Source organism: Xenopus laevis, chromosome 9_10S (assembly GCF_017654675.1).
Source record: "Xenopus laevis strain J_2021 chromosome 9_10S, Xenopus_laevis_v10.1, whole genome shotgun sequence".
Classification (NCBI taxonomy): Eukaryota; Metazoa; Chordata; class Amphibia; order Anura; family Pipidae; genus Xenopus; species Xenopus laevis.
The window spans coordinates 48220390-48243635 of NC_054388.1; the positions used below are offsets into that span (position 1 = coordinate 48220390).

Below are 23246 nucleotides of genomic sequence, written 5' to 3' on the forward strand. Positions count from 1 at the left end.
AGTTTAACAATGTTTCCTACAGAGAATCACCAATAAAATGACCAATCAACAGGGGGAAAAACTGACTCCATCTCTTCAATGAGGAACTGGAGTAACCAAGTCAACAATTATTCAAAAAAAGTGTTTCCAGAACCCTGTCAGCATAAACTCTAAATTTCAGTACAGATTAAATGGGATGCCCATTTTTAACATAATGAAAGAATATGCTCTCGTGTTTCCTTTTGCCAAGACTGCAGTTCACACAATGCCTTTCATTCTACTGTTGGTCCGGATTTGTGGTGAGGCCACATAGGCCCGGGCCTAGGGTGGTGAATTTTCAGGGGCGGCATGCCGCCCAGCCGCATTTTCCTTTAGTAATGGGGAGCCGCAGCTCCCCAGAGAGCAGCCGTATGCGTGTGCACACACTTGCAAACATGGGTAATTTGAGCCCTAGCAACCAGACTGCTGAATTTCCAGACTGAGCTTCCAAATAAAAAAACAAAATAAACAACAAATACTAAAAAAATTAAAACCAATTGCAAATGGTCTCCGAATTCCACTTTCTACATCATACCAAATGTTAAATAAAAGGTGAACAACTCTTTTCAGACCTGGCCTGGACTTAGTAGTTAGGCGCATGTGTAGTCAGAGCCTATAGAACCAGCAGTGTAAGCAGATACTGCTTTCATCATGAATTCTATGTACCCCTGCTACAGACATTTGCTCTGTTATACAGATAGCTAGAATCGGTGTCGGACTGGGATGCCAGGGGACTACCAGAAATCCTTGGGCCCACTTTTCAAACTATTATTCCTTCGCTCCTCACTCGTCTTTATTATTCTAGTCTTTTATATTTACTTAGCCTATTCTTCCATTATTAAGAATTTTTCCCCATAAAGAAAAAGGGAATGACCATGAAATTGGCCACATATAGTTAGAAGCAAAAGGGTCCACTGACACCTGGGCCCACCAGGAGTTTTCCTGGATTCCCGGTGGGCCAGTCCGACACTGGCTAGAATCTCAGCCATAAAGAAAGCATTGCTTTTGGTCAGATCCGAGGTACCTCTGTGCAAGGCTGGAACTAGGGGTAGGCAAAAGAGGCATGTGACTAGGGCGCAAAGCTTGAAAGCGCCAGACACTTACCTCATAGCAGCCTACCCCTAGTCCACCACTGAAAAAACTCCTTTTACGCGCGTCCTAGCTTGCGCATAAACACAGGGCGCGACGTGGCCGGCGGGTTGCCTGGGGCAAATAGCCGGCACTGTCTCTGTGACAAATTGTGATGGATGTAGTGGGATTCCGGACAGGCACAGGTTATTGCAAGTGGGCTGGATTTCAGGCAAGAGATAAAGTGAATGGGATTGTGGGAAGGAAAGGGGCAAGTGTGGAAGTTCCTGTCCGGCATGAATTAATGGGATATGAATTGCGGCCAGGCAGAGGTTAAGGCTGGGAGAGGAGTAGGAGGAGCTGAGGCCGCTGGGAGTGGGGAAGGAGGGTCCGGGCAGGTCCCAGACCGGGAGGATCGGGAGTCCCGGTGCCAGAGTTGGGGCTGCCATAGAAAAAAACATTATGGGAACCTGAGATCGGGGAGCCCGGAGTTGGGGACGCGCTACTCACACTCGCAACACTATGGGACACAGCGGGGGAATGGACAGAAGCGCACGGAGCCGGGTTCTACTGGCGGGATCGCTACTTTGCTGCCTGGTACCGAGTCTGGGAGGTGAGCGGAGAGTCAGGGGCGGGAGAGTCAGGGGCAGGAGAGTCAGGGCAATTCTGCAGTTGGAGGGAGAACAGTAGCATCTGGGGGCAGAAAGTTTGGAGAGATAAGTGGAGGGGGGCAGGGAGGTAGTTCAGGAGGGGCAATATCAGGGGACACAGAGAGGAGGGAAAGGTTTGTAGGTGGCAGAGCGTTAGGGGAGTCGAAAACTTTGAGGGCACAGACAGAGTAGGGAGAAGACAAAGCTTTGGATTTGCAGAATTTAGGTATTGAGATTTGGGTAAGGAAGGACAGTAAAGTTAGGGTAGGGCAGTGAGAGTGGAAATAATTTAGAAAATACAGTTCGAGGATGCAGGGAGTATAGGGAAGGCAGTATGTGGGTGCATGGAGTGTAGGAAAGAAAGAAGTTTGGGAAAGCCCATTGCACCAATATTTGGATAAGCACAAGAATCTACTAAAAACAAGGTCATTATCATGGTCCTCACTTGGAGAACCCTGATTGTCCCCCATGGTTGTGTTACTGTTATTTCGCCTGCTGTCAATCTGTATCCTGCTCCCTGGAGTAGAAACTGTCCTGTCATTCCTCCCTGTATTAATATCAGTGACTTGAACCCCTCAATATGGGGGGGTTTGTGGATGCACACCTAAGGCCAATTTCAAAAAGTATAATTTCAAAAAGTATAAAGCCCTGTCTAAGTAATTCAAGTAAATATGCCAGTGCATGTAATTTTGAACCCCTGCCCCGTTATTGTTACTGCTCTGTGCCACATTCACTCCCTAATAGTATCGTTTTGTACGGATATTAACTGAACTCTCTTATTTATACACCCTGTCTGTGCTAGTTCACTCCTCTACCTCTCCTTGGGGAATATTACTGTCTTAATTCCTCCCAGTTGATTAAATCTCCCCACACCATCGACTGGTTATTCTTTCCCTGTACTCACACAGAGGCTTGTGCTCTCTCTCTCTCTCTCTCTCTCTCTCTCTCTCCTTCTACTGTAGCACTCACACATAGGGTTATATTGTCTCTTAAGTTTAGGAGTCACACTGCTAATCCTTTGTCCATCTTACAGGTCCAAATGTGTGTACGACACAGAGTGCAACTTCAGCATCTTGCAAAGAGTGCCTTCTTACACACCATCAGTGTGCCTGGTGCTCCCAGGAGGTATGTGGTGATTCTGAATTTTCCCCTTGCACCATATCTTGCCTATATGAGTGTGTGTCATCCAGAAGATCAAAAATAAGTGAAAACGGTTTTCTTTTTCAATAAAAGTAGTGATGTTCTGATTGGCTCCTGCTGATATATGTTACATGATAAATACTGTATTTCTTGGGTCCCTATGTTCCCTCTACCTACATTACTTGGGTTCCTCTGTTCTCTGGGCTCACATAACTCTGGTCCCTCCATTCCCTGGGCCTGCATTACATGGGTTCCTCTATTCCAGTGATCCCCAACTAGTGGCGCATGAGGAACATGTTGCCCATCAATCCATTGGACGTTGCTCCCATTTCTTTTTGAATTCCTGGCTTGAAGACAAACTTTATTTCCATAGAAACAAGGTGTCCTGCCAAACAGAGCCTCCTGTAGGCTGACTGTCCACATAGGGGCTGCCAATAGAGCAGACAAATATATAGACTGGATCAGCTGACCTGCGGATCTAGCTGCTGGGGTTTGTTAGGGATCTCATCACAGGGCCAACTGAGATTCTGACAATTGCTTTGGTCCCCAGACACAGATTAGTAGCGAAATATGTTATTGAGGTCGTACATTGATTAAATCTGTCTTTATGGAATGTTGTTTTAGCTCCATTTATATCTGCCCCTCAGTGCCAGCCTGACATGTCTTCCTAAATACACATATATGATATATGCTATTTACATGATGAACCTGAAAGCTTTCCCTGTGACCCTCTGCCTTCCAGGGCTCTCCATTAGGGTAAAGATTTGGGGCGGTTTAACCTACAGTTTGGCTGCTTAGCAGAAATGCATTCTTTGTGTTCTGAATTGGTGTTGGGTAGGGGATGCTTGTCAGTCAAATGTCTGTTTATCTAATTCCTTCTTTCCCCCCTCCCATCCCAAGATCACCAAGTAGATGGGTGAGTGCAACCTCCCGGAGGTTCTTATTTGGGAATCTCTGCGCTTTGGTCATAAAATGAAATAAGCTACAAGGGAAAGAAACTCTCCTAGCCCCTCGATAACAAAACTGGTTAATAAACTAATTTCAGAGAATGTTATGTCCAATCTGTCCAGTAATAATAATTAGGGTCCAGTAATACTAAATTTATCCTACAGATCTACAGATCTGCCCAAGATCTGCCCAAGTTCCTTGTGGTCAGTCATTCCTGTGAAAGGTAAATCCCTAATCCCTCTCCATGGAGAACTTCTGAAATGAAATAATTTGGTGTGGGAAAGTGACCTGGGCATTCTGTCCTTTTATCTATAGTTGGTCCTATGTCTCAGCTGCAGCAAGAATCCCCTGTGGCTGATGATTTTCTTTCCTTCCCTCCAATAAATCACCCATTTCTCCTCTCTTGGTAGGGAATCCCATAACCTGACTGCCCTTATAGTAAAGAATCCCATCCTATGCTGTTGGTGAAATCTAATTTGGTCCAGCCTGAATAGATGTTGTCACTCATACAGATCATGCTAACTGGAAGTTCTAGGTTGGACATTTCCTTTGCTGAGCTACAATCTATACTGAGGGCTTATAGTATTTCAGTGTCTCAGTGAGGGTTCCATTCATTGAGACTAATCTGGGCTAAACCCAGATCCCATCACAGTGATATAAAAGGAACATTTCCATTCACAGCATGTCAAGCGATCCTCGTTAGAAACAATGGAGCTATCTCGTTAGTAGGCGCATGGCCAGAGCTCCCAGTTCCACTGAACCACTTGAAAAGGAGCTTCCGAATTGAGATTTGGTTTAATGATTTTGCATCCCCCCCCGGCTAGCAATGTATGGAGAATTCTCCTGTAATATAAAGAATAGAAAGCTTTCCTCCATGAGTGTGTGACACACTGGCTCATTGTTGCACCATCACTTCGTCAAACTCAAGAAAATCATTGCTTTGTTACTGCAAAATAGGTTTAAAAAACTTTCACTTTAGAGGACCAGTAACGTCAAAATTTTTTTGAAAAAAAAAATTGTATATAACAAAAAAAAACACAAAGACATAGTTAATCGCAAAGACTTTATTAAAAAATAACTTAGAGAAACTCTGCTTGCGCTCCCCTTCAAAAAGACGACAGGGCGACGATCCATCGTTTGGCGCTCGATTTTTCCTCCCTGGCTGTCGCCTATAAAAGGCAGGGAGGAGAAAACAAGCACTGCACGTCGCCCTGTCGCCTTTTGACGTTACTAGTCCTTTAAAGGGGAACTACACCCCACACTACACAGTGAACAACTTTACAATATTACTTATTCTCACTGGGTTTATAAATATGTGCAAATACCATTGCTGTTGACAGCAGAGCCAGAAAAACACAAGAGAGCGGACAGATGATACCTTCAGTAGCATTTAGAAACAGCACAAGAACCAGTGAAAATGAGTAATGGATGTATATTGAAAAGTTCCTTAGAAACACAATTTTTTTTCAAAAAGTATTTCTTGGTGCCGTTCCCCTTTAAGTCAAACATGGCCTTAAGGAGGTAAGCGAGTTCTGCTGACAACTGAATGATAATTCCTATAATCAGTGAGTCAGGTTGCGAAGTATCTCTGTAACTTTTTAACATTGTATCCCTTGCAATCAGAGAGAGCAGTTACTAGAGAGAGAAAGAGAGCCACAAATACATGTATGAATATATTAGGCTTCTCTAATGCATTCCTATTCACAAAAGTGGCGATTTTGAGCCAAAATAAAAGTGGAGATAGATTTGTCATATTTCCCACCATATTCACAAACCTCTTTCTCTAAAATAAAACCTTGTACTTGATCCAAACTAAGATATACAGTAATTAATCCTTATTGGAAGCAGAACCATCCTATTGGGTTTATTTAACGGGATTCTGTCATGCTTTTTAGGATGTATTTTTTATTTCTAAATTACACTGTTTACACTGCAAATTATTCACTCTACAATATAAAATCTCATTCCTGTGTGTAGGCAGCCATCTCAGGTCATTTTGCCTGGTCATGTGCTTTCAGAAAGAGCCAGCACTTATGGATGGAACTGCTTTCTGGCAGGCTGTTGTTTCTCCTACTCAATGTGACTGAATGTCGCTGTGGGACCTGGATTTTTCTATTGAGTGTTGTTCTTATATCTACCCGGCAGCTGTTATCTTGTGTTAGGAAGCGGTTATCTGGTTACCTTCCCATTGTTCTGTTGTTAGGGCAGAGGCACACAGGAAGATTCAGAGAGATTTAGTCGCCCATTGGCTAATCGCCTCTTCTTTGGGCGACTAATCTCCCCTTCTTTGGGCGACTAATCTCCCCGTTTTGTTTTCCGAAGTTGCCAGACGAGGAAACTTCGGATGACTTCGGAAAACGAAGCGCTCCGAGTGCCATCCCGCCATCGATTTTGATTCTAGCCGGCGGGAAGGCTTTTCAAGGAGATTAGTTGTCCGAAGAAAAGGCGGTTAGTCACCCGAAGAAGCGATTAGTTGGCTTTACTTGCCCTTTATAAGATATATTCACTCAAAATGCTAGCATTGCCTCAAAAATAGCAAAATAATTCAGATGTAAGGTAAAACATGTTTTGTCACCTATTTTGTGATGGCAATAAACTATATATATATATATATATATATATATATATATATATATATATATATATATATATATATAAAATGTTATAAAATATAATTTATTTCTTTATAGTCAGTGATACAGAAAACAAGGTGTGTACCCTGCCAAAAGGCTGCTAATCCCCCTGAATATGCCAATGACCCCCCTAAACTGCCATTGAAAAGACCTTTCCCAAATGCAGCTGGATAAACTGATATAAAGTGACCTAATGGTGAGACACAAATGTGCACCTGTTAGTGGAGCAGTTGTCCTGTTTGCAGCAGCAGTGACCGTACGCTGTGCCCAGTGGGTTTCCTGTATCCTCCCTTCTGCTGCAATTAACCCCTGTCCTCTCTGTACAATGTCTCCCCGTGTCTCCCATCTCTGGCCCTTCTGCGACTACTACAGATGCTCAAAATCCCTGCTTGCCATTTGTGTACAGATCAGCACAGGAAATGGAGATTTAACCCACAAATGCCTCACAGCCCTGTCTGCTCCTTTATATTTTCTGCACTGTTGCCTTTTGGGTGTTCTTGAGTAAATGCAGGGCAGTATAGGGGCCTGGGCCATTCTCTAAACTTCCTGCCTCAACTGAGCAATGGAAAATCCAGAGCGGCACTTGGAGCAGCCCCTAAGTATCTCATAGCCTGTACTGAGAGATACCTTTAAACTATTGCAGCATAGGTATTCCCCTGCACTTAATTCAGCAGGAGTAGCCCCTCAGGTTGCTTATAGTCTATACAACAGATACCATAAAACTGTGGCAGCATATGTATTCCCCTGTACTTAATACCATTCAGCAGGAACTGCCCCTCAGGCTGCTAGTCTGTACAGAGATATACAATAAAACTATTGCAGCATATGTATTCCCCTGCACTTAATACAATTCAGCAGGAGCAGCCCCTCAGGTTGCTTATAGTCTATACAACAGATACCATAAAACTGTGGCAGCATAGGTATTCCCCTGTACTTAATACAATTCAGCAGGAACAGCCCCTCAGGCTGCTAGTCTGTACAGAGAGATACAATAAATCTATGGCAGCATACTGTAGGTATTTACCCTGTACTATGCACAAGCAGGAACAGCCCTCTAGTTCTTACCTGTACATTTAGGCTTTGACACATACTTTTCCTGTTTATCTAGGAGTTTGGTGTCTCCAGGACTGTAACTTCCCGCTGTGACTTTGTGCACAACCTCATCAGCAGAGGGTGCAAGAAAGAATTCATTGAGGGCCCCGGGAGTAGCGTAACTATAACCAAGAATCTCTCCCTCAGTACAAAGGAATCCAGCTCCTCACAAACAAACTTCATCCAGGTTGCACCTCAGAAGATCTCCCTGTCCCTGCGCCCAGGTCAGTCTCCCTGGTACAATTGCCTTTTGATTCTTATGTTCTGATTCGCTGTCCCTGTTAAACAGCAGCAAGATCTGCCCAGTAATCATTTTCAGAAGCAAAAATTGTTGGAGATGCTGACTAGTGATGTGCGAATAAATAAGGCAGGCATGGATTTGTGGCAAATTTCTGTGTTTTGCCGCCCATGAATAACTATGCTGCAAAGTTCATTTATGAAGACACTACATGTTTCAAGCATACATGCCCTTTATCAAGTGTACCATAAAGGGGATGTATGCTTGTAACATGTACTGTTTAAATAAATGAACTTTGCAGCATAGTTACTGCGTGTCCTAGTCTGTCTCCACCTACCTTCAAGATATTAACCTTTTGTGGTACCCTGGACGGGAAACCAGTAGCAGACGAATTGGGATCAAAGATATTTTGGGGATAGATGACCGACTACCTGTTGTAACAAATAATTGAATATTAGCTGTGTTGAAAATCACTGGCGAAAAATCTGCCGCATTAAAATAAAATTGTTGCGCGTCAAAAGTTCTGGTTCTGACTCTTAAAATAATGTAACTCTGAGCAATTTCTCAATATTCATTCAATGTTATTGTTTTTTCGGTCACTGTCTTTCTATCCCTTTCTGTTTGCTGGGTCTGACACTTGAACCAATAAAGCAGAAGTCGGTTCTCTACCAGTTGTGTTTATTAGCTAGATTCCGCTACATTATTTCATGAGTCAGAGAATACTAACTTCTGAAAAGTAGGGATGCACCGAATCCAGGATTAGGTTCGGGATTCGGCCTTTTTCAGCAGGATTCGGCCGAATCCTTCTGCCCGGCCGAACGGAATCCTAACTTGCATACGCAAATTAAGGAAGGGAAATCACATGACTTTTTGTCACAAAAGTAAAGGTAAAAAAAAAATTCCCTTCCCGACTTGGTTTGGTATTCGGGCGAAGGATTCGGCTGAATCCAAAATAGTGAATTCAGTGCATCCCTACTGAAAAGACTCTGATTTCTATAGAAGTAACATTTGCACATTACCTATACCCCCAGTGAGAATGAGAAATGAATGGATGTTGGGAAGTTGCTTAGAATTTTTTTTTTTTTTTCATTATGCAAAAAGCCATAGCCATAGGGGAAGATTTCCCCTATAAGCAGATGTAGAGAGCACAGAAGTACAAATGCCGTCTAGCTTTGGGATTTTTGCTACTGTACTGGTATGATCCAGTGCACTAATAAAACATAGTGTCTTTGTGATGTTCAGGGCTGTGACTGGCGTGAGTGCGCTCGAATGGAAATTCATTACTTGTGTTTTTCTAGGTCACTCAGAGCCGCATCCCATCCCCTACTGGCCCATTGTGCCCTATAGTCTGTGTCTCTGATTTGGTACAAGCTGCCCCCGAGCCTCCTAGGAAGCTCATATGTGCCTGACTGCCTGTATCATACATTGTATCATATCTGTAATACATTGTATAGATGGTAAAGTGCCCCTTCCCCTGGGCATTCAGTCCTACCCAGCATCTTAGTCCCACTCCCAATCTCTCTCTTCTGTTCTAGATGCTCATGGAGCCTGTACTGTATATGGGTCTGTCATGTGGCCATTATAGTTGGCTGTTCGCTCTTCTGCATGGCCATTTTACCCCCTCTCCCATACACAAACCCTTATAGCACACACCTGTTCTCATGACATCTATCTCATGGCATTAACTGTGTATATACTCCTCAGCCCATGGGCAGTAGTCTAACACCATAAACATCTGAGAACCCACCCTTGGTGTTCAGGCCTTTATGGCTGCAGAACTTCATAGCTGAACCTATCTAGCAAGGTAGTGCTGCAGGACACTCTGCGTTAGCAGTTGTTCTTTCTGAGCAGACTATTATACTGTTCATTACAGGTATATACACATACAGTCACTCCCTACGTTATTATTTCAAGGAGAAACTGAACCAAGCTGTTAGACTTAGTATGCTGACAGTTTGCCTTGTATGCTCTGCATCCAGAGAGGCCTGGAGACCAAGGGTGTGTCCTCAGAAGTCCCTCAGGGGTGGAGGTTGCTTGTTCTGAGCTGTATAATGATTATACTGATCTTGTGTTTAATTTCCAGACTGAGGGATGAATTAAATGAGAGGAAAAGAAATGCAATATCAAGCCTTACAGTTAACTGTCTTTCCAGTTGCCACCGGAATAATAAGGTTCACATTGGAGGGAAACAAAATACAAGAGCAAGTCATTTAAAAATAACTAAAACCCAAGGCTCTAGTGATACTTGGGGCTAAACATTGTCACACTTCCCCCATGTGAAACACTATCAGCCTTCCCCTTGAATTGCCTAATAGTGTCGTGTAACTCTAACCCTAGTTTTGCAGATGATTGTGATTCCCCAGTAAAATACCACTAACGGGGTAAGGCAATGAAGGCACTGAGTTTGTGTTTTGTTCAAAGAACTTGCAATTGTTTCTGACATGAGTTAGGAGTGTGATATAATAGGATTCGGTGTGTGCCCATCATGCTCACACAGCCCTGTACCACAGCTAATTGCCGATATAAAGTGATTCTTGGATACACTTGTATTCCCCTCTAGTTATTCGCTGTTCTATTATCAGGCCCCTGGTGTGTGAGTGCATCTCACATGTCTCTCTCCATTAGTTACTTCCATAGGGTTTAGCAAGTATATAACGCTATGTAATAACCCTCAGTGTCTCACTACCTACCGACTTTGTCTTGCCAGGGGCTGCAGCTTCATTTAAGGTCCATGTGCGGCAGGTAGAAGACTACCCTGTGGATCTCTATTACCTGATGGATTTATCTCTTTCCATGAAAGATGACCTGGACACTATCCGAAATCTGGGAACCAAACTAGCTGCAGAAATGAAGAAACTGACCAGTAACTTTCGCTTGGGCTTTGGAACCTTTGTGGATAAGAACATGTCCCCTTTCTCTTACACTGCCCCTAAATATCAGAACAACCCTTGCACTGGGTAAGTACAGTGCCAAGAAGCACTTGTGATGTTAGAGAACATTGCATGTCAGAGGGATGGAGATGGTCACTGTGTGTTAGACATGGATGTTATGTTAGTGAGGAAAGGCTATTGGCAGTATATGTTAGCAAGGGATGACAGGAGTACTTCATGCATGTTATTGAGCAGTGATCCCCAACCAATGGCTTGTGAGCAACATGTTGCTCTCCAACCCCTTGGATGTTGCTTCCAGTGGCCTCAAACCAGGAGCTTATTTTTAAATTACTGACTTAGAGGCAAGTTTTTTCTGCATAATAACCACATATTCTACCAAACAGAGCCTCAAGTAATAGCAATGGGAACAGTATGTAAAGGAGGGATAGTTATGGGCACTGCACGTTAGCGAGGGCTGGCATTAGGCACAGCATGTAACTAAGGGATAGCAATGGGCATTGCATGTCGGAGAGAGGAGTGGTGCTGGGCTCTATCAAGGATGTTGATGTACCCTGTATTGTAGCGACATATACCAGTGGGCACTGCATTTAAAGATTGATATTATGTTAGCAAAGGGTGGCAATGGACTCCATATGTTAGAAAGTGATGGCAGGAATACTGTGTGCATGTTATAGAGGTTTAGGCACGGCATGTAACTGAGGGATTGCAATGGGCACTGCATGTTACCGAGGGATGGCAGGAATACAGTCTGCATATTATGAAGGTATGGGCACAACATGTCACAAAGGGATAGCAATGGGAACTGCATATGTGAGATAGATATTATGTTAGAGATGGCAGGAGTACTTCATGCGTGTAACAAAGAGATAACAACAGGCACTGCGTGTCAGAGACTGATGGTGTCGGCCACTGTGAAAGATGATCCCACACTTTGGGGTCCCTTGTTTTACAGATAGGAACTAATATAGGCTTCTATTGATGTCACTGTGCATTGTGACTTCTCTTCCCAGATACAAATACTTTCCTGTTTGTGTTCCCTCATTTGGATTTCGTCACCTTCTCTCACTCACTGACAAGGCAAACAGCTTTAACGCCGAGGTACAGAAGCAGCGAGTATCACGGAACAGGGATGCCCCAGAAGGGGCTTTTGACGCCATCCTGCAGGCATCCGTGTGCGGGGTGAGTAAACTGTGGCCTTTGCATTGGATTGAGTGTCTCTCAGAGTGAAGCCAAAGGCAGCAGCCGGAATTGTTTAGCAATGGAAACGCCAGTGCATAGTTTAAATGCTTTAGTTACAGAGAAACTTGAAACTTTTCCTCTTGGCTCTCTCTAGTCATCGTGACTCCTGAATATTCTTCTGTCAGACCAAGAGGTGAACTCTGTCCTTAGGAACAAGGTTGCAAGTGCTGGAGCCAACTCTCTATAACTCCTACAAGGAAAATCATTTTTATTGTGAATCTCCCCTTCTAATGGCCAGATATTCTTCCTTTGGGAAAACTGCACTTGAGAATATACAAACTGTATATGTATACAGTATATATATATATATATATATATATAGATATATATATATATATATATCTCTATATATATGTGTATATGTGTGTATATATATATATATATATATATATATATATATATATATATGTATGTGTGTGTATATATATATGTATATGTGTGTGTGTATATATATATATATATATATATATATATATATATATATATATATATATATATATATATATATATATATATATATATATATATATATATATATATATATATATGTATATATATATATATATATGTGTATATATATATCTCTCTCTCTCTCTAGGTCAGTTCGGAATATTTCGACATGCACACCGAGCTTCTAAAAACTCTGTCACTAAAGCACCTGAAATTGCCACGTATTTCTCTTAAAGGACATGTCAAGCCAAAAAACTATTTTTTGCCTAGTAAAAGAAAACACAATTATAAGCAAAAAACTGTTAGTGCTTTAAAAGTTATTTGGAAATATATTTTGGAAATTGCTGGTACAGTGCAGTCAAAGGTAAAGTTCTTGGCTCGTCTCACGGCAGTCACCCCACTATTACCTCTCTCGCTGCAGCCTGGTTTCCAGTCACTGTCACTATAGATGAGGCTGCTGTCTCTAGTAGACAATAACCAGGCAGCTGTAACTCTTTCTCGTACTTTATTGCAGATAGTGATACTGTTGGACAAAGCACTGAAATAGTTCTCTGCAAAGAGGTAGGGCAGCACAGTATCCCTTTTATACCTTCTTATATACATACCGTATGACCTATTCTACCATTATAAAAAAAAGAAGTAGCAAGCAAGCTATTATTATTTTTACACAAACTGTCCACCAATCATGAGGCATAGATTCTTGTGGTTTTCTTATCTTTTGCTCCTTTGGCCTTTACAGATTGGCAAACAATCCTTATTCGGCCTGTTCGTTATTAACACTTGCATGGCCCTAGCACTTGCGTTACAGTTCAAAGTAAAGACATTTGTTGCACAGAAAAGATGCATTTTATCTATAAAAAGAAAATAGCAGCAATAAAGGCAAAATGGCTGCAGTTTGGTTCTGACCGTAGCACAATACCAGCAGACTCAGAGGGGTGTAGTATATATGATGGAAGTGTGCCTAGCTATTTTAGCTGCCTCGCTTTAATGTGGTTTTTTAGAAGATGAGGACCAATATGCTGAGCAAGTGAAACTTGTAGCTCTTGTTCCCAGGACATGGTTCCTCTCCCAGGGTCCAGTGGTGACCGCACAACCATGAATTAATCTTAGAAACGTCACTTTTCTATTAATCAGCAAATTTCAGCAAAGATTCTCAGACAGAAGGCGGCAGCTGTTGTGCAATTGTCCCTAAAGAGGTTCATTAGAAGGAGGAGGAAAATGGAGGGAGGAAATTGCTAATTGCACCAAATGCTTTTGAATATTTCAACCTGAATCAATATTTATGGATAGGTAGAGGTTAACATTTTCCTCTGTACCATTTTGCTACTAATACTATAATGATAGAATTGTTTGTGATATTAAAAAGGCCAGTTTGCTTGCTAATTAATTGCCCCATCATTTGAAGCAATGGCGGAACCTGTTGGTGCAGTTCTGTTGCAGATGGCTGGTGGCACACAAACTTATTCAGAAAAGGGCATAAATCATCTAATAAATCTTTGTAGCTTGTGCACTGAAGGCTGTGCATGGCTGTGTTTGTTCAGTCACTCCTACAGAATTCACTTCTTGCTGCCCTTATCTTTCTGCAGTAGAACATTATATTATATACCCCCAGCAAATCCTCACTCTGTAGGTTGTTTTTTTTGCACAGAGTGACACTAACCTGAGCCCATTACTTGTGACTTAAGAATGAAATATATTGTGCCTGTACTTTCAGTTCCAAACAATCTGTAGTTTTAGTTACTTCATGTACCAAAGGCTCCTAATGATGCATACAAAGAATGGCTTCACATTTATGGAAATTTGATCTGTTTTTCAGTTATTTTGAGTTATTGAGGGACATAAGTGAGACCCCCTTTCCCCCTTTATACTTGTATAATTCATTTCTTATCACAGATGGAAGAATGAAGCTTAGTATTTGCTTCGGCACTGAGGCAGTAACTTATTGTACATTCTGTGCTTGCCCCTGACTCCTGGGTGGAGGCCCATTATGTATATCTTATTTCTTCTTGCACTGGGTTTTTTATATTTTTATTTTTCGTGAGGGCAAAGCACTGCAAAACAATAAACTAGGTTACAAACAAGGGTTCACTGTATTAATAAGTAACAAGTGCATTATTAGAAATACAATTCACATAAATATCAAATATAATTAAAATACAGATTAAACGGTCAGTATCAAGTAGACAAAAGGATTGAGTACCCTAACCCGTAGGGCTTACAGTCTAAATGGGAGGGTAACTTACGACACAATTCGGAGGGATATTAAAGCGCTGTAGGTTACAGTGGATGACACTGTCATATAAGTGCCAATTCCCAGTTCAGGTGTTATCCAGGTGCTCCCAGGTAGTCTTTGAGTTTCGTTAAAACACCGCAAGAGTCGCAAGAGAGAAGGGTTTGATACGGGAAACAGCAGTAGTAGTGGATGTACAATGAAGTGGTTGCTCTGAGAGGAGCAGAGGTTTTGGCCAGGAAAATATAGAGAAACTAGATGAGATGTAGTTAGGTGCAGAGGAATTAAGGGCTTTGAACGTTAGAGGAGGAGTTTATAAATTATTCATTTTTTTTTTTTTTTTTAAAGGAAGCCATGATAATGACTTCAACAAGGGAGGGGGTCTGTACTCTTTTGGATGAGAGGAGGATAATTCTGGCAGCAGTGTTTAATACAGACTGTAGAGGGGAGAGATGGGAGTTAGGGAGGCCAGTTAGTAGAAGGTTACAGTAATCTAGTCGGGATAGGATGAGAGCATGCATGACTGTCTTGGCTGTAGCAGGTGAAAGGAAGGGACAGATTTTGGCAATATTGCATAAGAAAAAGTGTCAGGTTTTGACAGTGGTGTTTATATGATCAGAGAATGAGAGAGAGGAGTCAAAGATTACTCCCAGACAGCGAGCTGAGTTGACAGGGTTAATGAGCATGCCATCACTAGAGATAGTAAAAAAGGGGGTAAGACCAGGCTTAGGTGAAAAGACGATTAGTTCCTTTTTTTAGGTTGAGTTTGACGTGGCGCTGGTTCATCCAATTTGAGATAGCTAGGGTGTTGCTCAATATGTTTCATTGGCTGATTGTACAGATTTTAGGAGGTGGAAGGGATTTTATCTTTCATTGTCTCTGTACTGATTCCAAATATTTTAATGATGATATTTCTTGCCCTACAATGATTGTGCAGATTCAAAGTATAGAGAGGAGCTGATTATCTCTCCATGTGACTCTGCACATGGTGGGCGAGTAATATTGATGGTATTATTATTCCTTTGCAGATTTCAGGTATAGGGATGAACAATAAATGTAATTGTAAAGACTAACCACATATGCTTAAGTCGGTTTTACTTTTGTTCTGACTCATCATTGCAGAAGAAGTATTTCCTACCCTCCTACTCTCAATCTGTTTCCTATGCTTTTTGCCCTTGGCTGCAGGTTCTTGGTAGTGCCAGAAATCTCCATCTCTTCCTCAGTCTCCGGTGTTTTTCATGTTCAGATCCACAATTCCTAAAAATGTTGGTTTTGGGACCGTCAGACTTTTTGTTTGATAGGGGATATATACCCATAAATAAAATGATGCTTAATGGTTGCAATGCTAAGCAAATTTCCAATATTCTGCCTTTTTCAGCAGGTTTCTTATTCGGCCAAATGCAAGTGCCTGGCCGAACCGAATCTGAATTCAGTAAAATCGTGTGAGTTTTTGTTGCACAAACAAGGAATTCAAAGTTTTTTTTAACTGCTCGACCAATGCAAGTTTCTTTTTCAACCTTGGTTTCCTAATTTGCATAGGCAATTTAGGGTTCAGATTCTGTTCGGTATTCGGCCAAATCTTTCACCATGAATTCAGGGTTTGGCTGAATCCTAAAATAGTGGATTTGTTGCACCCCTACTCTGTACTGACGCTTCTTAATTTTGAAACAATGTAGCAGAAGCCTGTAGTAGAACGGACTCCTTTAACACTGTTTTAAGAGTCACAACCAGAGAATTGAAAGAAGCAGACTACAGTAATGGTTTGCTTTCAATAGCAATGCTATTTGCACATAGCTATAAACACAGTGAGAATGAGAAATGGATGGATTTTTGAAAGTTTTCAAGAGTCAGAATTAGCACTGCAGAGAACAGAAAGGGACAAATAATAGCAATGCCATTAACACATAACTATAAACATAGTAATAATAAGAAGAACCTTGCTAAGAATTATATTTTCTTTCTGTAGGCAAAATCTTGTTTTTGGGTTTACATCCCCTTTAAGCTTGCAACTGTGCACCGTGTAACAGTGAGACCTACATTTGAAGCTTTAAAAACCTGTCCAGCATTCAGAAATGAAAAGGCAATGTGTTTGCCCAGCTCCACCCATGCTCCAGGTGGTGTTTATTTCCTACCAGTGTGTGCAAGCAGGGAGCTGGTGTGTCCTTGTGAGCTACCGGGTCCCCAAGCTCCTCTTGGATGAGTGTAGCCAAACAGTCTGTGTGTCCAAAATAAACACGTTCTACTTCCATATGCTGCACAGCTAATAACACACATGCTTTATTCCTGGTTGCTCTGCAGGATCGGATTGGCTGGAGGAAAGAGGCCTCTCACCTACTTGTAATCACCACTGACGACGTTCCACATGTTGCGCTGGATGGAAAACTGGCTGGTGTGGTGCAGCCTCATGATGGGCAATGCCACCTTAATGAAAATAATGAGTACAGCGCTTCTGATAAACTGGTAGGTGCTAACCATTTGTCCAGTGCTACTGCCCCATGTTGTTTTTACAATACAGAATATTTTACACATTTTGTAAGCTTGGAGTTTCCTTCAGTTGTTCATCATCATCATTTATTTATATAGCTCCAACAAGTTACGCAGTGCTTTACATTCGTTTATAACAAACAGGGAACAACTGATGACTTGGTTTTACAGAGTACAATAGGATTAGAGCGGCCTACTCTCAAGACTATACAAACTAAAGGTTAGGGTACAATGGAGATACAAGGATTTCAGAAACTAATTTGTGATTTATGATACAGCTATGACTGATTGATTAAGGTACATTGAATAAGCTTCCCTAAACAGGTGTGTCTTTAGGGAGCGTTTCATAGTTTGGAAGAAAGTCTGACAGGTCGAGGCAGAGAGTTCCAGAGAAAAGCCCGAGAGAAGTCTTGTGGACGAGAATGGCCTGAAGTGATGAGAGGAGAAGAGAGGCAAAGGTCAGAAGCAGAGCGAAGGTTGCGTGAAGGAGTGTATTTGGAGATCAGAGATGAAATATAGGGAGGGGCTTCCTTGTTAAAGGGATACTGTCATGGGAAAAAAAATTTTTCAAAACACATCAAGGTAATAGTGCTGCTCCAGCGGAATTTTGCACTAAAATCCATTTTTCAAAAGAGCAAACAGATTTTTTATATTCAATTTTGAAATCTAACATGGGGCTAGACATATTGTCTGTTTCCCAGCTGCCCCCAGTCATGTGACTTGTGCTCTAAACTTTAGTCACTATTTACTGCTGTACTGCAAGTTGGAGTGATATCACCCTCTCCCTTTCTCCCCCCAGCAGCCTAACAATAGAACAATGGGAAAGTAACCAGATAGCAGCTCTCTAACACAAGATAACAGCTCCTTAACACAAGATAACAGCTCCCTGGAAGATCTAAAAACAACACGCAATAGTAAAAGCCAAGTCCCACTGAGACTGATTCAGTTACATTAAAGGGATACTGTCATGGGAAAACATGTTTTTTTCAAAACACATCAGTTAATAGTGCTACTCCAGCAGAATTCTGCACTGAAATCAATTTTTCAAAAGAGCAAACAGATTTTGTTATATTCAATTTTGAAATCTGACATGGGGCTAGACATATTGTCAATTTCCCAGCTGCCTTCTGTCATGTGACTTGTGCTCTGATAAACTTCAATCACTCTTTACTGCTGTACTGCAAGTTGGAGTGATATCACCTCCCCCCCCCCAGCAGCCTAACAACGGAACAATGAGAAGGTAACGAGATAGCAGTTCCCTAACACAAGATAACGCCCTAGAAGATTTAAGAACAGCACTAAATAATAAAAGACAAGTCCCACTGAGACTGATTCAGTTGCAGGAGAAATAACAGCCTGCCAGAAAGTAATTCCATCCTAAAGTGCATGCACTTTGAACTGTGAGTGAAATCTGAGGGACGGGGGAATATTTTGGAGGAAATAGAATAGAGTTCTGTTTTAGAAAGATACAGTTTCAGGTGGCACTGAGACACCCAGAAGAAGACAACAGAAAGGCAGTCTGTAACTTGGGAAAGGAGAGTGGTCAGGAGTAGTCAAGTAGAGTTGGGTGTCATTAGCAAAAAGGTGATACTGAAGATACCAAATGACTGAATACGTTTTCCTAGTAAAGTAGAATAGAGGGAGAACAGCAGAGGGCCTAAGACAAAACCTTGAGGAACATCAACAGAGAGAGCAAACCTAGTAGAAGTTGAGTTAGGGTCTGGCCACACAAGCAGATTCGGGGAGATTAGTCGCCTTCTTCGGGGCGACAATCTCCCCGAAGGCACACGCAGCTCTGGGGCGATTAATCCTCCCGAATCTGCTTGAGTATATTGGGCAGAAGCCAGATTGCTGGGGGTCGTGAAGGGAGTTTTGAGTGAAATGGACCAGGCTTTTGTAAACAAGCCTTTCCAGCAATTTGAATGTGAATGGAAGACAGGAAACCGGATGGTAGTTGGCAGGAAAGTGTTTTTTTTCCTCTGAATCATCCTTGTATGTCGGTGTGTGTGTGTTCATTTCAAACTGTTTCTATGAGCATCTTGTTGTCTCCCATTATAAAGGCGTGGGGCATATAGGCCTTACTGCCCAACTATATGGACCTGTGTGGCTACTTTGAAGGGAAGTATTGGCAAAGCATCCTGCAGAGATCAGTAGGGTGGCACCTAAGCAGCCACAGTGGAATTGGAAATTAGCTGTAACCCTTTACACCTTTCAGGAACGAAATCTCACTTCATCCAACAGTGTTTGTTTAGCTCTAACTCGTTGTCTGTCCCTGCATTCCCATTACTTGTGCTCTAGTACGCCCCCTACTTACTATTTACTTTTCCCTACATTTTCCATGAACACTATCTAATTTCTCCCTACATGCCTCCTGCACTTCTCCCTACATACCCCACTTACAATGTACTTGTACCCTACATTCCTACTCCTTACTAAATAACTTCTCCCTACATGTCAGGTTGAACCCTACCTTGCAAGAGTGTTAAAGCAATCCCAAAAAACAAGAATCAAGAAAAATGGCAGAAATTGAAGTCCAATATTATTAGCCCCAGTTAAAGAGTAAAATATTTCAACTGTATGTTAGATATGGAAACCACATAAAATATTCCAAACCAGTAATTATTAATTGCCACCTACTTACAACCTACCATCTCACTACCTTTTCAACACTACATGCCTATATTGGCCTAACCAGAAAATAACATTACTCTTCACATTTGGACATTTATAGATAGAGCACAGACCTTACAGCTATGGGTGCGGTTGAGAAGGATGTAGCCCTCAATGAATTCTGTGTGGGTTGATGCCACAAGCTTTTGGCAGGCACTGGCTTGGCTGCAAACAGAGCAAATGGCTATGGAAGGATATTCATCACAGCGCAGGGATGTGGTACTGGCAGACTCGGAGGCTGGTTCTGTACAGGATAGAGGGCAGCGGATAAATATCCTGTATGACACCAGAGTCACCATGTGTTTTTCAGTCTGGCTCACAGTCTTTGACCAGTTGTTTCCAATCTATTTGCACTGCTTCCCTTCCCTCTGCTCTGCCTCAAACATGTGGCTTGTGTCAGGGATACAAGCTCTGATAGCACCCACTGCTAGGAATTCCTTCCCCATTCAGCCTTCAGGTCAGCCGGAGTTGTGTATGCTGGACTGGTAGTCCTAGAGCAGGGATCCCCAACCTTTTGAACCCGTGAGCAACATTCAGAAGTAAAAGGAGTTGGGGAGCAACGCTAGCATAAAAAATGTTCTTGGGGTGCCAAATAAGGGCTGTGATTGGCCATTTAGTAGCCCCTATGTGGATTGTCAACCTACATTGAGGCTCTGTTTGGCAGTAAACCTGGTTTTTTATACAGCCAAAACTTTCCTCCAAGCCAGGAATTCAAAAAGAAGCACCTCCTTTGAGGACACTGGGAGCAACATCCAAGGGGTTGGAGAGCAACATGTTGCTCGCGAGCTACTGGTTGGGGATCACTGTCCTAGAGCATGTGGAAATAATCAGGGAATTCTCTATTATTTTTCAGACTTACTAAAAATTCATTCAACCTCCAACAGTCTCTGGGGCTTCTGCCTTCTTATGTATATTGTTATGCCTCAAGGCAGGTTGGGGCCATTTCTGTATTTAAAGGAACTTTTAGTTCTGTCTCTACACAAGGAGCCTAATGAACACCAAATAAGTTCTGTCTAGCTGCCTGGTCAACAAAAAGAAAAAAGACAGTGAGAATTGAGACGGATATTTAGATGATGGAAAATGTACTTTTATTTGTCCAGGATTATCCATCGCTTGCTCTGCTTGGAGACAAACTGTCTGAGAACAACATTAACCTTATATTTGCTGTCACCAAAAGCCATTATGTGCTGTACAAGGTAAGCGTGTGTGTCTTGTGTGTGTACATGAATATCATCCAGGTACCTTTACTGCTATGGCTAATGTACATGTGTGCTTAACACAAGGTGTGACAAACTGTGTCACAATTACAGATATAGATTCACTCCCAAAAGGAACAATAGAACAAGCTAAGCTTTAATGATACTTTCCCTTTAACAAAGTCCCTGGTTTGTTTTTACTGCACAGTGCCAAGGCGTCGCTGCCTCATTCCGTGCCACAAAACCTGATAAAAGTGACTGGGCATGTCCTGCGGTCCTACGAAATGGCATACATCTGGGGCTGCTGTATGCCAACCAAAACACACAGTCTGTGCCCACCTCACTCCAGCTTTGTGACTGATCAGAGGCTGTGCCCAACTAACTCCAGCTGTGTCACTGCCCAAAGTCTGTGCCTGTCTGATCCCCCCCCCAGCTGTGTCACTGCCCAAAGTATGTGCCCATCTACCCCAGATGTGTCACTGGCCAAAGTCTGTACCCACCTCACCACCTACTTTCATTGCTCAGAGTCTGTGCCCATCTCACCCCTAGCTGTACCACTGCTCAGAGTCTGTGCTCATTTCTGACCAAGCTGATCGGATGTCAAGGTGATGCAGTTGGTTGCCAGTGCATGTACAGACAGTCACTTAGCTGTGGCCTTAAAATAGATTTGTGAATAAACCTTTAATGCAGTGGCGGGTGGGAGTGGCTCGCAGGCAGAAGGTGAAGCTCTGTACATTTCCAAATGAGTCTTAACTGCTTCAGTGCTGGAGAGAGGCAGAAAAGCGAATTCTATACCTCCTAGATAAAACACAAGAAATATCTCTTCCTGAACCCAGTGCTCAAGGAAACCTATCCAGAGCCTGGTCTCTTCTGCGCTTTTTCTATAGTTACAGTGTTTTCCACTAAAACTATCGTGCCTTCAGCTGGCCATAGACGCAAAGATGCGATTGTTCGAAACCTCAAACGATCGGACTTCCTCATCTCCAGAACTGCCACTAACCTTTCAGATCAGATAAAGTAGTAAAAGAACAGATCAGCTGATGTTCTGCCCCTGACAGCAATCGTACGAAAGTTATGTCCAACCAAAGCTAGTGACAGTCTCCCTCTGAAAATCGTACAATCGGCAATACATGCAGAGATATTACCTGCAGGCGAGAGAAATCTTTTAACCTGTCCGATCGACCAAACGACCGATCTCCATGGGACGAAAAATGTCGGGACTCTAGACACACGGTCCCGGATCTTTTCGTCTATGGCCAGCTTTATTGTACACACTATGGCACTGTTACAGCCCCTACCATTGACGCTATCATGCCTTATTATACACACACTGTTGCACAGTCACAGTGTAGGGAAAAAAAGACCAGGGCACTATATATGTTTTCTTTTAACCAGGGAATATCACTGCTTCCAATATGCAGGCCTGTATATAGGGAATAACACTGCTCCTTATGTACAGACACATACCCAGGGTGATAACACTTCTCCCGATATACAGGCTAGTACCCAGGGGGATAACACTCCCCTTTATGTACAGGCTTGTACCCAAGGGATAACACAGCTTCCTATTTACTGGCTTGTACCCAGGCTATTTAACTGCTCCCAATATACAGGCTCATAGACAACACTGCCCAATATACAAGTTGTTTGCACTGCTCCCAGTATGCAGGCCTTTACCCAGGAGAATAACACTACTTTCAATATACAGGCCCTTAACCAGGGGGTAGCACTTCTTCAAATATACATGCCTGTACCTTGAGGGATAATACTACTCCCAATATACAATCTCTTATCCAGGGGAATTACCGTGCTCCTATTGCTGCTCCCACAAGTGTTGGAAATATGTTTATATCATCCAGTTTTGTGCTTTTCCAGAACTTCACTTCACTGATTCCTGGTACCACAGCGGAGATCCTGGACCAGGATTCCCAGAACATCATTCAGCTAATTGTCAGTGCCTATAATGTAAGTACCCGCAATGTTCTGCTGCAGGGGTGCCTATAAATTACCCATAATGCTCTCTCCTGTGGATACCTTTAATGTTTACTTCTATGGGCACAAATTAAACCCCCCCCATAATTCTCTTTCGTTAGGGTTACAACCTTTATCTGGGAAAACATATTGACCTTCCTATTGCCGCTATCTCTCTTCCCTATTAATAGCATTGGCATCAGGTATCATTTATTACTGGTTATGCAAATAATTAATCAGATACATGGCATCCTGGTATGTCATAAGTCAATATGGGCAACAGTAGACTCCCAATAATGCTCTGTCCTGTGGGCCACAATAATGCTCT

General features: G+C 42.4%; 1 protein-coding gene across 3 annotated transcripts in view; it reads left to right on the forward strand.

Moving 5' to 3' along the window:
• The first annotated feature begins 1294 nt into the window (after window positions 1-1294).
• The window catches only part of itgb5.S (integrin subunit beta 5 S homeolog), a 40343-nt gene continuing 18391 nt past the window's right edge, over window positions 1295-23246 (forward strand). Inside the window, exons 1-8 of one of the 3 annotated variants that reach the window (XM_018238658.2) lie at window positions 1370-1699; window positions 2770-2861; window positions 7566-7773; window positions 10495-10744; window positions 11689-11857; window positions 16896-17057; window positions 20852-20947; window positions 22823-22912. In XM_018238658.2, the coding sequence (XP_018094147.1) occupies window positions 1609-1699; window positions 2770-2861; window positions 7566-7773; window positions 10495-10744; window positions 11689-11857; window positions 16896-17057; window positions 20852-20947; window positions 22823-22912 (1158 nt within the window). In that variant the 5' untranslated portion in view covers window positions 1370-1608. Of the gene's footprint in view, window positions 1700-2769; window positions 2862-7565; window positions 7774-10494; window positions 10745-11688; window positions 11858-16895; window positions 17058-20851; window positions 20948-22822; window positions 22913-23246 lie in introns of all 3 variants that reach the window. The other 2 variants (XM_018238657.2, XM_041577953.1) reach the window with 2 other exon arrangements.